The 14968-nt window shown below is 43.6% G+C and overlaps 1 protein-coding gene across 1 annotated transcript; it reads left to right on the forward strand.

Annotated features, from left to right (window-relative positions):
* Positions 1 to 10590: 10590 nt before the first annotated feature.
* On the forward strand, positions 10591 to 14390 carry LOC111837482 (adenosine receptor A1-like). The gene is made up of 2 exons (XM_023799580.2): positions 10591 to 11116; positions 12623 to 14390. Exons 1-2 carry the CDS (start codon positions 10758 to 10760, stop codon positions 13254 to 13256), a joined length of 993 nt encoding a protein of 330 aa, XP_023655348.1. The 5' UTR covers positions 10591 to 10757; the 3' UTR covers positions 13257 to 14390.
* The last annotated feature ends 578 nt before the right edge of the window (positions 14391 to 14968 follow it).

The following is a 14968-nucleotide window of genomic DNA, read 5'->3' on the forward strand; positions in this document are numbered from 1 at the left end:
ACTCGAACCTGCTTGTACAAATAGCAAATAAAGCATCACTGTTATTATTATTATTATTGTTCACTAAATACCCCCGTTAAGGGTTTAAGTGGGGAATCCCATACAACAATCAGCTGTTCTTTCTGGGATGGAGACATATTCCAGTAGAATTCCTGAACCTTAAATCTACTTCCCAGAGCACACTTACATCTACAGTATGGGTGCAGTGGAGGCTCTAGACCAGACCAGACCAGAATACAATATAATGCAATACAATACAATACAATGCATTTATTGTCGAATCTAGGGATGCTATGAACTGTCCACCAGTTTTCATTCATTTAAGCTTGAGATAACAATTACCAATTGTTTTTATCATATATATATATATATATATATATACTTTTTTTTCTCAGCACAACCCAGTTTGACTTATCTGTGCAGCAGATTTTACACATGAGCCTGTGTTTAACAGCAGAGCCTGTGTTTAACAGAAGAGCCTGTGTGCGTCACAATTCATCCATCTAACATATTTAGCATTGTTACCACGTTACAACACGTGCATAAAAATTACTACCAAATGTTTGACTGCACATTGGGTGTGATCCTTTTCATGTCCCTGCATGGTCTTCTTTCGGTAGCTATGCGGCTGAGCATATTTGGTTCTCCTTCAGGCTTTGACATACTCGTACTTTCCTCGTTGTCGGCATCGGACAGAACAGACCTGAGCGGGAGCCAAACCAGCATACTTGCTTTAATTGTCTTGTAATGATTAGCATTGTTCAGTAGCCAGACAGAAGCTCACCAGGCATTAATCAGGAATACATGTGCTATATATTTTTGCTTCCCTCCTTCAGCTAATAATCTGTGTTTCTAATCATTTTCAGAGTTATATAGTTGCCTGTAAAGGGTCCACCTTTCAATGCAGTGCATAGTTTACAATGAATGCAAGGGGGTGTCATGAACAAAGACCTAATACTAACTTGGGCTTAACCCTCACAAATTTCCCACTTCCTCTACTTCCCCCTGTGGATGCAGGTCATCCTCCCCGCACCAGAGAAGCATTTCACTGTGCATGAACTAAGTGTTTTCAATGCTGCTCAAAGGACTCATCGGAATGCTCACCCACCGGTCAGTCGCTATATTCATTCAACGGAATCCTCACCCGCTGGTCAGTCACCATGGTCATTTAGCGAAATCCTCACCCGCTGGTCAGTCACCATGGTCATTTAGCGAAATCCTCAGCTGCTGGTCAGTCACCATGGTCATTTAGCGAAATCCTCACCCGCTGGTCAGTCACCATGGTCATTTAGCGAAATCCTCAGCTGCTGGTCAGTCACCATGGTCATTTAGCGAAATCCTCACCCGCTGGTCAGTCACCATGGTCATTCAGTAGAATCCTCAGCTGCTGGTCAGTCACCATGGTCATTCCCATTAGTTCAATAGTAGACACCTTGGGTAAGCTTCACCCCCACCCCCAAGGTGTGTGATTAATCACAATTCAAAAACAAAAAACTAGGCCTGTCAAAGCGATAGCATTAAAGACATATTCATTATTATTTCTTTGATTGCATTAACTTTAATTGCATTAATTTTGGTAACCCAATGGGAGAATAGTATGAGCAAAGATTTGTAATAGAATTTAATTTTTATACTAAAAATACAGACTAATTGTTTCTGATGGTATTGCTCATGAAACATAAACATTAATCACTTTACAGCCCTTTTAACAGTCTTTGCTCATACTCTTTTACAGTGTTGAGCGCCAATTTAAAAACAATTGAATTGAATTTAATTGAATTGAATTGAACTTGAGGTTTGCCACTTTGAGATTTGAGAGGGTGAAGTTGTGGTAACCGTCTTTAGCTGAATATGTTCATTAATGAATCTGAACACTTAAGAAACTCTATAAATTTTCTTCCTATTTTGACCCCTTGTGGATTGTTTAGCTTCTCTCTTCCTGTTTTTGCGCCCCAATAAAGCCCCCTTTTGTTAGCCAACCGGGTGTCCCCAAGTCGCTCCCTGCCGAAGCTTGCCAGTACCCCTTGATCTTCTAGTAGATAAGCAGCTGGAAGATGGATGGGTAATACGTTACAACCGTGCAGTATAATATTACAGTATATTGATACATTTTAATCTAAATAAACTAATTAAAAGATGTGCAAACATATTCTGGGAGACAGGGTTTGAGTAGACCCAGTATCTATATTAAATGTCAAAATATACTGTACATTCCAGGGGCAACTTATCCTGGCCGATTTATGGCTTCCTGACAGGACTGCTGTGAACACTTATTGCCCCAAAAGATGGACGGAGGATGAAGCCACATTACTTTTGCGATTTTTATCAGCGCATGTCACCTGGACGTCACTATCTCTTTCTATGACGCCTGTCTACTTACCTGGGAATTGGTATATTATGATTCTTCTGTTCAATGAACGTGTCCTGAATCCATGGGCACTTGGAGACCTCTAGGAGAGACAGCTAGGAGAGACAAGGACATATTTCTGCAGATGATGTAATAAAAGATTATGAGACATACTACTTAATGTGGAATATTATTGTTATTATTGTTGCAGTTGTTAATATTATTATTATTATTGTTATTATTATTGTTGTTATTATTATTATTATTATTATTATTATTATTATTAACATTTTGTGGGTAATATCTTCAGATGTGCTTTAGGAAGCAGTACATCATATCCTACCCACATTTTGTTATTAAGTATCTAATCTGGGAAGTCTGTATTCATTTTCAGTGCTTCTTATCTCCAGGTGTCTAAAATAACCTCATGCTAAATAATGTTAACTCAATATTTTAACTTCAAAAGAGCTCTAAAAGCTGAAATCACTAATTTGCAGGACAGTAAGGGCCTTATAATTGAAAATGAAATTGATATAGTAAATGAGTTTAATGATTATTTTTCATGGGTGTTCACAGTAGAGAACATGAGTAACTTACCACCAATTAGTACGAATACAGCGGCGTCTATGACCACTATATGTATAACTGAGGCTGATGTGGTACTAAGCCTAGCTAAACTCAAAATAAATAAATTGCAGGGCCCTGATGGCATCTTACCTATAGTTTTAAGTTTAATATTCCAGAAATCATTATCTGCGGGTGCGGTACCTTCAGATTGGAAGCATGCTAATATAACACCCATATTCAAAAAAGGGGATCGAAGTAATCCAGCAAACTATAGGCCAATCAGTTTAACTAGCATTATTGGAAAAATAATGGAAGCTATAATCCAAGTGAAAGTGGTAGATTACCTGGATGCAAATAACATTCTGAGGGATAACCAATATGGATTTAGGAGAGGTAGATCCTGTTTAACGAATCTACTTGAGTTCTTTGAGGAAGCTACAAGTGAAATTGATCACAAAAAGGCCTACGATGTGATCGATCTACTTAGATTTCCAGAAGGCCTTTGATGTTGTCCCCCACAAACGGCTCTTGCTAAAGCTCAAAGCTGCAGGGATTTTAGGAACTGTGGCAGCTTGGATCGAAAACTGGTTAACTGACAGGAAGCAGCGGGTAGTTATTAGAGGCACAATGTCACAATGGGCCTGCGTTCATAGTGGGGTACCGCAGGGTTCAATTTTAGGACCACTATTGTTCCTAATTTACATTAATGATATTGACACCAATACATACAGTAAACTGGTTAAATTTGCAGACGACACCAAGGTGGGTGGTGTAGCAGATACTGATCTAGCAGCAGAGAGGCTACAATGGGATCTGGATTTAATTAGCGACTGGGCTGATACTTGGCAGATGAAATTTAACACAGATAAATGCAAGGTAATCCATGCAGGGAGCAGAAATATAAAGTACAGATATTTTATGGGTTCCACTGAAATAAAGGTAGCTGATTACGAGAAAGATCTCGGTGTGTATGTTGATGCTTCCATATCCCACTCTTGCCAGTGTGGGGAAGCAATAAAAAGGCCAATAGAATGTTGGGTTATTCCTCTAGGTGTGTGGAGTTTAAGTCAAGGGAGGTGATGTTACATTTATATAATTACTTGGTAAGACCCAACCTAGAATATTGTATGCAGGTTTGGTCACCATACCTTAAGAAGGACATTGCTGCCTTAGAAAAGGTGCAATGGAGGGCTACGAGAATGATTCCTGGTGTTAGAGGAATGTCTTATGAGGAGAGGTTAGCTGAGCTGAATCTGTTTAGCCTTGAGCAAAGGAGACTAAGGGGGGACATGATCCAGGTCTATAAGATTCTAACGGGTCTGGATGCTGTTCAGCCAAATGACTATTTCAATATTAGTTTAAATACTAGAACTCATGGCCATAAGTGGAAATTAGCGGGAGAACATTTTAAAACAAATTTGAGGAAGCACTTCTTTACACAGCGTGTAGTTAGAGTATGGAATAGTCTTCCTGTTAGTGTAGCGGAAGCTAAAACCCTGGGTTCCTTTAAATCAGAGCTAGATAAGATTTTAACAACTCTGAGCTATTAGTTAAGTTCTCCCCAAACGAGCTTCATGGGCCAAATGACCTCCTCTTGTTTGTAAATTTCTTATGTTCTTATGAGGATGTGACTCGCCCTTGAGTCTGGTTCATCGCAAGGTTTCCTCCTTCCTCTGATGGAATTTGTCCCTTGACACCAGAATCTCTGGCTTTCTCTCTGGGGACCTCGGACCTGGGACCCTGTAAGGTGCTTTTTGTCAATGTCCCTTATAAAAAGCCATATATAATTACAGCAGCTATCATTTTGAGTGCCAGGCCAGCATTATGCATGATGTCACTGAAGGATCATCTTCCCGAACCTGTCTAACAGGATTCCAAGAATGCCAAAGCCTGCTGTAACTTCCTGTAACTGTGCTGATGAAATACTTCAAATATACCAAGAATGCACAACTGTCAGAGATGATGCCTTGGAGCTTGTCTTATTATATGTAGTGATCAATATAAACACAGGATCAGTAAGGGGGGTAAAGTCAGCATGGCTTTGATTTTATTACAGCACTTATGACGATATGCCTTCCAGTGTAGTACTATATTTTTCTCAGTCTCAGGAGTGGTTCTCACTATTGTGCAATGGACACTTCATGGGTTAGGAATATGTTTCTGTGTCCAGTAGGTTGTGGGTTTAATTCCCACGGCTGGCAGAGTAATCATATCACCATTGGGCCCTATAACAAGATCCTTAACCCCAGCTGCTTCTGGAACACTGGCTGACTGCTCTCTGATCTTCATGTTTTCCTCACTTGCATGTCATTTTGGATAAAATGATCTAATAAATAAATGTAAACATTAACATTTAATATGTTCAGAGCGGAGACTCTTAGAGTTAACAGCCTCTGGGATCTAATACTGCCTCAACAGAATATAACAATGTGATTTATTGAAATTGAATATTTTAAACCGGCATCAGTTACCTGAAAGCCCGGTCTGTCTGTAGTTTCCTGCTTCCCAAGCCATTACATAAGCAATTGTAATTGACTCAGTGACATAATTTCCTAGACTTACACTCGCCAAACCAGTTGGGAAATACCCACAGACACATATGATGACAAGTGCCCCCTGGCTAGTCTTGGGGATGTACAATGGCACAAACTACCACAAGAATTATATCTTAAAAATCTGAAGCATATTTTCACATTAACGTAGTATAGCACATATTTTAGTCAGACAGATGCTCACTGTCATTTCTAGAAACAGACTTACATTTGAAACAGATGCTTTTAGTTAAAGCGATGTGTGTTTTTTTGAGAAAGCAGGGTCAGACGGTCCCTGGGGCAATTAAGGGATAAGGGCCTTGCTCGGGGGATCAGTGACGACATCATTCTGGCAACCCGGAGATCTAAACTGGTAACCTTCTGATCATTATAACCCAGCATTGTAACCCGCTGAGACACCCCTCCCTTTCATAATGCTGTTGCAAATATATGGCTCCAGCCCCTCTTATCATGCGTGAAATGAGATCGAGAGAGATGAGATGAGAGTCGCTGTAAACCAGGGGTGCCCAATCTTATCCGCAAAGGGCCGGTGTGTATGCGGGTTTTCGCTGCAACTCCCTAATTAGATTACTAACTAGAGGACTGATTGGCTGAAGAGTCCTCACACATGGGTTTGAACAGCTGACCTACAGGTTATCCCAAAAACCCACATACACACCGGCCCTTTGCAGATAAGATTGGGCACCCCTGCTGTAAACAGTGGATGAATTGCATTTTATATTTTAAGATCAAGATAGCAACTTACTTAAAATTCCCCTGTTTTGTTTACTGATAAGTGTGATATGATGCTCTTTCTGCAGTAGGGCATTTGATCAGGTGATCTTTCTACAAGTATAGCTAACATTTTTGCTCATTCATCCTGGCAGTGAACAGGTTAACATTTTCTGTTACCCACAGGGTCCTATTGGATCAACTCTGCTAGGGGCTTACTGGGGAAAATTGGTGGTGTTTTCACCCACGTCGGGAGATTTTTTGCCCTGCTTGTCACCTGGGTTTCCAGGGAGATGTCAGCTCATTCAATGGGCCACCGGTCCAGTCCCCAGGAAACCACTGGCCACCATTGCCTCCGCATGGGACAGAGTCTCCATGGAAGGCACGCTTATCGTTTTAAGCAGCCCAGGCTCCCTGTAACTTTCCAGATACTGCGTGATTTTGTGGAGCTGATGTGCAGCTGGTACAAATTAATGAAATTAGCAGCACAGGGTACCCTTCCGTCAGCCTGACATCGAACGGGGAGGCTGGGTTTTTACACCTCAGGCTGTCTCTGTGGTGGACCATGCAATAATCGGACATTTTCCAGTTGCAAATTGGAAGGAACTCGTCAAGAAGGTGAACAGCAAGGTATTTAGGGAAAATGTACCGAATAAATTAAAGATATAAGTAAAGCTGTAAATTGCTTTTCCAGCTACTGCTGAGCATTATTTTTGTAGTTGTTTAGGCTGATGATCTCCCCTAAAGTAACTAAACGTCTGTCTTTTACAGAGCAATTCGTGTAAGTACCCTGAGTTAATCACTTTCGCTCATCCTGGGATGTGAGCCAACTCTGTGGATAGAAGTCTGTCTTTCACCAGTAAGCTTACACGTAAGAGTCCTGCCTCTACATAACATAACAAAAAACCTGAAATATTTTGAGAATATTTTGGAATAAATAACCAGATTGTTGATTTATAAGTTGATTTATAAATCCTAAAGGTCTCACATAAAACTCATTCACCTTAGGCCGGCATCCTTCAGAAAATGTGGGTCAATGAGATAATAGTATTTAATTTACGGGCAAACAGGTTACAAATCCAGAAGAATGCTGGATCTAAGCCAAGGAGGAAGGGCAGGGGGGGAAGTTTACCTCAGTGTGTTAGTTAAGCAAGGCATTTCACCTCACCACATCAAAAACAGAAATTTCCATTTCTATAAATATATACTGTAGACAAGTTGTTTACAAAAACAGAACCCAACAATCTGGGTTCTGTATCACAAAGCTAGATTTCTTTCTGAGACAGATAACATGTTGTATTTAAGGTACCCCAGTTTAAATGGGATTTATCCCAGGCTACTTTAAATCCAGTAAGTCATTCGGCTAAGCAAGAAATCCTGATACAGAAATCGTGATGCAGGCCCTTTGTTGGTAACCTTCTATTACACAATTTAAATAAGAAAGCATTTATATATGCCTGACTATTGAGCACAAGTTCTTTAATGATGACAGAAAGCACACACCCTGTACCAGGCCAGCTCAAACTAGGGAGGGGATCATTCAAACGGCCTGTACCTAATTATATGACATCACACAAGGAAGGAAATTAAAAAAAATCCTCCTTAATTGAATGAAATGTCCAGTGTGAATATTTATTAAAATCATTAAATAAAAAAGTTATGCAACAACTGAAGTTGAGTTATTAAAGATTCAAAGATGAAAAATAACTCATCTGAATTTGTGTTATTGCTATTCTTTGAGATTTGTAAAAGACTTTGCAAAACAATCTTAGAAGTCCTGATACACAACAAATGAATTCCAGAGAAAAAATACCCTGGCAACTTCAGCCTGCTCTTCCTCAGCCTGCTCTTCCTCAGCCTGCTCTGAATTACATCCGTGTCTTATATGTGATTTTTAGGCAAGGTGGACAGTCTCATACCCCTCTGTCAGCGTAACGAAGTCCCCTGCGAGGCTCTCCTTTGCAGCGCGGCTGCATCCAGGTGGTGCTTCTTACCGTGGCGTGACACAAACGATAGTGTTTACTTGCTGAGGGATGTGATTTGACATTTACCAATAAACTGTATTTTTAGACCGTATGTTTAATGTTACGTCATTCGCAGTATTAGCCAAATCCCGACATGCACTGCAAGGTGGAGTCTGTCGTGACTCGTGAGGTATGCGGCTTTAGAAAATTTAGAAAAGAATGAAGATGCAATGAATGACTCTATGCCCCCCCCCCCACCACCGTTCAGATTTCTACATAATGTTTAAAAATAGTTCAAGATATAGGTTGTTCCTCAAACTTACAGCACTACTAAGCTGCATATCAGATGTTCGCGGTATGCTGCGTAGCACACAGGTCCATACTCACACACTGCTGCTACGTCTGGCTAATACATTAGTACATCTGGCTAAGCTTCTCTCTGTTTTCTGCTTATGTCACAGTCCACCTCCACCTCTGCGTAAGGCCCCCGCCATCAGATAGCTGTCTGAAGGAGAAAAAAAAAACCCCAATTCCTAATGGTTTGAAAGATGCGCCTTTTGGACCCTAAATTGCTGACGCTGTGTTATCCTGCTGGCGCTCCTTTGCACTGGGATCCAAAACCACTTTTAAGGAAATGAGAAGCGTACCATTAAAGGTAAAGCAACAACAGTGACTGGGTGTCCGATCGGGGGGGGGGGGGGGGGGGGGTTTGTGACACTCGTGATGAACTTGGAAGCGGGACCCTTAGCTCTGTCCCGGAAGAAAGAGGAGGATCAGAGGTGGGTGTTTATGTGTCCCCCCCTGTTCCCCCGTCCCCCCAGGCCCTTAATGGACTGAGAGTGCTGACAGGGACCGCCCCCCCCCAGGCATCCGACGGCACTGCCAAGCTCTTCTCGTACTCAGGACCAAGCAGGATAGCCCGTCTATGCTGGTGTTTTTTTTTTTTATGCCTCCCTCCAGCCAACTGGGGGGGGTCATCTGCCGCCTCAATCATATTCCAGCAGCGCCCCCCCACCACCCCCCAGAGATGTTAGACCTACATTCGGTCACTTTCGAGTTTGGCCAAGATCTAATCTCACCTAATATGTCCAATATCCTCCTGAGACCCCACCCATTCATTTATGTCCATTGTAGTGGACATTTTGTTTTTGCATCTATCTTTTCACTCGTGTAAGGAAACATATTTATTCCTGTTCTACACTAAAGAGGACATGCTGTGAAATTAAAAATAAAAATAAATTTTAAAAAATCTAAATTATAAGTTGTCTTATTTCCTCCAAAGACAAATAACCTAAAATTGAAGGACACTTTTTCCTTGCGTCTCAGGAGGATATAACACGGGACAGACCAGGACTGCAATGTAATACGCCCTGGTTGAAATGTGCTACTTATCAAGTTAAATGAAGCAGCTGTTATTGTCCATCCATCCATATACAGGTATATAGTGGCACGAAACATTCCGCAAGAACGGCGGTGTGACATTCAGACAGCAAGTGACAATACTAACTAGTAGTAAGGATTCTGCACATCCACCATAGCTCAAATCGCACAGCACACACTAATATATTAATAGAAGCGAATGTCAGGTTGGTTCACGATGTAGGAGTATAGCACCTTGGTTCTGGAGCTTTAGGGAGCCCTCCTTCATGGGCGTTCTCCCACCCATTCTGCCTGACAGGTTCTGGCTGCTCTCCGATTAAATCGGCCTAAATACATCCGTTCCGAGCCAAACAGAAATGAACACAGATTCATTCAGTGTTCGAGCTGATTGGACGCCGCTTGGATGCCACGCCGATACACGGAGGACACGTCTCAAATCCCGCAAAATGTGGAGGAATACAAAGGAGGATCTGCCTTTTGTTGCACACAGGAAGGCCACTCAATCAAGCAGGCTGTATTTATCACGGTGAATTTTTCTTAGTTTCACACATTATATACAATATATATTATTAGATACTCTGTATATGTGAAAGATTCTCTAGGAGCATTTGGATGACATTTTTTATGATGAATGATCTGATATTATAATCAAATGGCAATAGGAAAAGTTAGACAGCACTTGTGGTGATTGATTATGGGATGTATCATGTAGAGTGCAGTCTGTCCCGGGCAGCGCTGCAGTCACCTGTCGGAGTCCCGTGCAAGGACTCTGTGTTTTGCATGAGCCAGAGCCGTTCTGCTGTATGCTTGGCTCCAAAACTTGATGGGGGGGAGGGGGGGGGGACTCTGCAGAAAGCTGCAGGCCCCTCCCATTCATCTCAACATCGTATACCATGTCTGACCCCCCCCACCTATCAATGCTGTGCACCAATGAGCGGAAAGCAAGGGGGGGAGTTGGAAGCTGAAGAGGGAGAAGGTTAGGCGAGGGGGGGGTGGCTCACAGGCTGGGGGGAGGATGGGGGCTGGGGGGTGGTAGCTGATAGCTTGCACCTTCCCCGGGCGAAGCAGTCTGTCCAAAGCGGGGGGGCACGATGGAGCTGGTCCTGTCTGCGGAGTAGGATGTCTGGGAGCGCAGACGGCATCGTGCAGGAAGAGGCGGCGCAGGCGTTCCTGCACTGAGCAGACCGGCTGGGGGTGGAGGGAGGTGGACCAGGGGCCAGAAAGCTCGAGGCCCTCATGTCGCCGCTGCGGGGCTCCTCGGTGCCTCGCGAGCACCTGGACGTGCTCTACATCTCCACGGAGACGGCGGTGGCCCTGGCAGCCGTACTGGGCAACGTGCTGGTGGTGCTGGTGGTGAGCTACAGCCGAGCGCTGCGCGACACCACCTTCTGCTTCATCGCGTCGCTGGCGCTGGCCGACATCGCCGTGGGCGCCCTGGTCATCCCGCTGGCCGTGGTGGTCAGCTTGGGGCTGCAGACGCACTTCTACACCTGCCTCACTCTCTCCTGCCTCCTGCTGGCCCTCACCCAGAGCTCCATCCTCTCCCTGCTGGCCATCGCTGTCGACCGCTATCTGCGCGTCAGGATCCCCACCAGGTGAGCGCACCAGCCTGTAGGTGGCGCCGTGGTTAGGGGGCTGGTGGTTCAGGTTTAGAGAAAGGTCTGGAAACCTGTCAAAATATTTGAGCAGGTGAATGCTAAAAGTATGGGGGGATTATTTAAAATCAAACAATTCGAAATTTAACCAACCCAAATGTCCACAGCATAAAAGATCTTTTGATGCGGTAAATTCTTAAGTAAAAATGAGGAAATCTATGTTAATATCCTACAAAAAAATGCCCCTGTAACATTGGTTTATATACTGTTTAAATATATAAATTACACATTGAGTGCACGCACAAAGACTTTGAGAGACGTTGCACGTTTCTCACTCTGAGTTGATTCCTAATTTAATTTAGTGCATGCTGCTTGGACAGAATTTCCCACAATGCAATTTAATTCCAAAGTCGTTTTATTGACCAATGAAGAGATTTGACGCCATTACAAATATTAAAAATATGAAAAATGTACTGTCAGTGGATTCTTGGGATGGAAATATCTATAATAGTATGATAATAGGATCACACTGGCATCCTGTCCAGGGAGAGACCTGCTTGTGCTGCTTGGGGTCGAACCCAGGTTTGCAGGGGAGCCTGACCAGGATAAGCAGTGGGAAGCTGGATGTATAAATGGGTGGTTAACAGATTTATCATTTGTGAACAAAGATCCTGAAATAAACTAGTTGTACTACCTAGAATTCTTGAAATGCATTTTCTGAATTTCTCTCCGAAGCCTGCTGGTCAAGCATGTATTACTTTAATGCAAATCAATGAAGTGGGCGGCCAAACCTTTTAAGCAAATTAAAAAGCTCCTGTCTGTGGGAAGGAGCCATTTTTAAAGTGGACTGCAAAGCGTTTTTTGGCTGAGGCCCCTTAGCATCCCAATTCATCATGGGTGTCAGCCAGTCAGGACCGCTTATGCAGAATGAAAAGACAACGAATGGACCGATCTCTTCACTCAGCAACTCAAGGAACGACAGCGTCTGCACATTTCTGTAACACAACTCATGGTGGCTGTCTTTATCGGAAACATAATTACAAAATCCATTTGGAGAGAATCCGAGTCTGATTCTGAATGCAAGCATGCAAAGAATTTAGCATGATGTTTGTTTGTTTGTTTTGTACCATGGTTACATGGTTTCATCAATCCATCTTCCAGCTGCTTATCTGATACAGGTTTTGGGAAGGGAGGTCTGGTTTGGGGAAGGGAGGTCTGGTGCTGATTCCAAGCAGTATCCCAGATGGGGTGCCAGTCCATTTCAAGGCACACACACACGATGGGCAGTTCAGAGATACCAGTTCACCGAAGAATGTGCCTTTGGTCTGTGGGAGGAAACCCCCACCAAATGAGGACAAAGAAACACACACACACAAGCAGTGGTGGGGATTTGAGCCCACTGAGCCACCATACCACTCATCAGTATAGTAAACATGAAATTAGAACTTGCGGTGCTTTACATAGCGATGGCGCGTCATTGACAACGTCAAATGCGACATTCCGTAGGTACAACCTGGTGGTGACTCACCCGCGCGCTTGGCTCGCCGTCTGCGTGTGCTGGCTGCTGTCGGCGCTCACGGGCGCCGTGCCACTGCTGGGTTGGCACAACCAGCCGCCACCGCGGAACCTCAGCAGCGGCGCCATCGCCTGCACCTTCACTGCCGTCATGAGCATGGACTACATGGTCTACTTCAACTTCTTCGGCTGGGTGGTGGCGCCACTGGTCATCATGGTCGCCCTGTACGCCGAGATCTTCCGCATCATCCGGCGGCAGCTGAGCAAGCGAGCGGAGGCGACGAGCGACACCGGCAAATACTTCAACAAGGAGCTGAAGCTGGCGAAGTCGCTGGGCCTGGTGGTGCTCCTGTTCGCCCTCTGCTGGCTGCCGCTGCACATCATGAACTGCATACTCTACTTCTGCCCTAAGTGCCACGTGCCCAAGGGCGTCATGTACTTGGGCATCTTCCTATCGCATGTCAACTCCGCCGTCAATCCTCTCGTCTACGCGTTCCGCATCGAGCGCTTCCGCACCACCCTTGTGCAGATCTGTCACCGGTGCGCACCCTTCGGGATTCGGGCCAGCCCCCCGCCGCTAGCTGAGAAGTCCGCCGCCAACCTGCAGGGGGCGATGTTGGGGTGACCATGCATAGGAAAAGCTGAAGGGTGTAAATTAAGTAAATTCATGCAAGCTACACACATGACCTGATGTCACGGCTGCTGAGGCGTGTAACAGGATGGACTTTTCCAGAGCAAACCAAAGTTCAGTTTAATAGTCCATCTGCCATGGGTCAAAAACAGCGAATCCTCACCTCCGCTTGCATAAATAGCTAGCTGACTCCTTTTTTTTTTTTTGTCTTTTCTTGTCACTTATCATGGAAAAAAAATTATCCTTGTGCAGCCAGAGAACATGAACTGCATTAATCTTTGTTGTTCTAAGCTTGTTTAAATGTGCCTTCCAGATGAATAGTGGCTCATCACTGACAGTGATTTGTTTACAGGCTCTTAGCCAGCAGTTGTTTTAATGATAAAAGTGTCTTATAGTTTGTCAGATATAGAACGAGACTTTAAAATGCATGCAGTAAAATCTAATTTGGTAAACATTTGGTAAAAGACGGCAAAAATTGTAAACATTTTTAAACATTAAAAAGAAATCAACGTCTGGGTACTCATTGCTCGAGCTTATGTTCAGTAAACCAAGTTGAGTTAGATATATGCACATATATACATACACACTAGGGGTGCAACGGTACAGGTATCCCACGGTACGGTATGTACCTCGGTATTTGGGCCACGGTTTCGGTTCGGTTTAAATACAACACTACAAATAACACAAGAAAACAAATAATAAACTGCCTCTTATTTATGTATAAAATATCTATACATGTATAAAATTCAAACTTACAAAATGTAAACAAAAACACTTTAAAAAATGTTAAAGTGCCTCTTAAAGTGCTCTAAACACTCTATATTCCACTCGAGGCTCTGTGCTTGAGCCAAATCGTTTTCGATGGCTTTGCGCGCTTTGTCATAGAGGTCGTCGAATTATAACGTCGCTGAAATGTGTACGGCAGGGCACAACATAACGTGGGTCGAGCGTTTTAATTAAGTGGCAAAACCCCGCATCTTCGACAACAGAAAAGGGTTGCAAATCTTTAGCAATGAATGTTCCCACTGCACGGGTTATTTTCTTATGTTTACCGGATGTGGCAGGGTATGTCTGTTAATTGAAAAGCTTTTTCCGATAGACACTTGTTTACCTGCAGTTACCTTTTCGTCTGTCCTCCGTTCAGGAACCGTTATATCAGCAGGACTATGCTTGAGATGCTTAGCCATATTGCTCGTGTTTCCATTAGCGTATGGGACACGTGTTAAGCAATGTTTACAAACAGTGACATTTCTATTAACTGTTTTGACTCCCTGGTCGTTGTATTCTACATCGAACCCGAAAAAAATCCATACTGGACATTTGTACGAAGCCGGTGCTTCTTCAAACTTCTGCCTCTCAACTGTTCCGCTAGTGCCGGCCATACTTGTTTGTTTTTCTTTTTTTCTGCGTCTGCGTACCGAGCTGCGAGCTCAGTTCCAGTTACGTCAGTGTGAGAGGGCGAGTGGGTGGAGCCACAACAGTGATTGGACATTAACTCACGGTGGAGGGCTTTCGCTCATTGGCGCTTACTGTTTAACTGGAGCCTGATAAGCATTAATCGCCATTTTCAAAAGAAGTGCAAAAACCGAAATACCGCGGTACACAAGGGCGTACTGGACCGTGCAGCGCGTACCGAACGGTCCGGTATTTTACCGAGTACCGTTGCATCCCTAATACACACCACAAAAAATACAATTATTGGTAGA

Source organism: Paramormyrops kingsleyae, chromosome 8 (assembly GCF_048594095.1).
Source record: "Paramormyrops kingsleyae isolate MSU_618 chromosome 8, PKINGS_0.4, whole genome shotgun sequence".
In the NCBI taxonomy this organism is placed as follows: domain Eukaryota; kingdom Metazoa; phylum Chordata; class Actinopteri; order Osteoglossiformes; family Mormyridae; genus Paramormyrops; species Paramormyrops kingsleyae.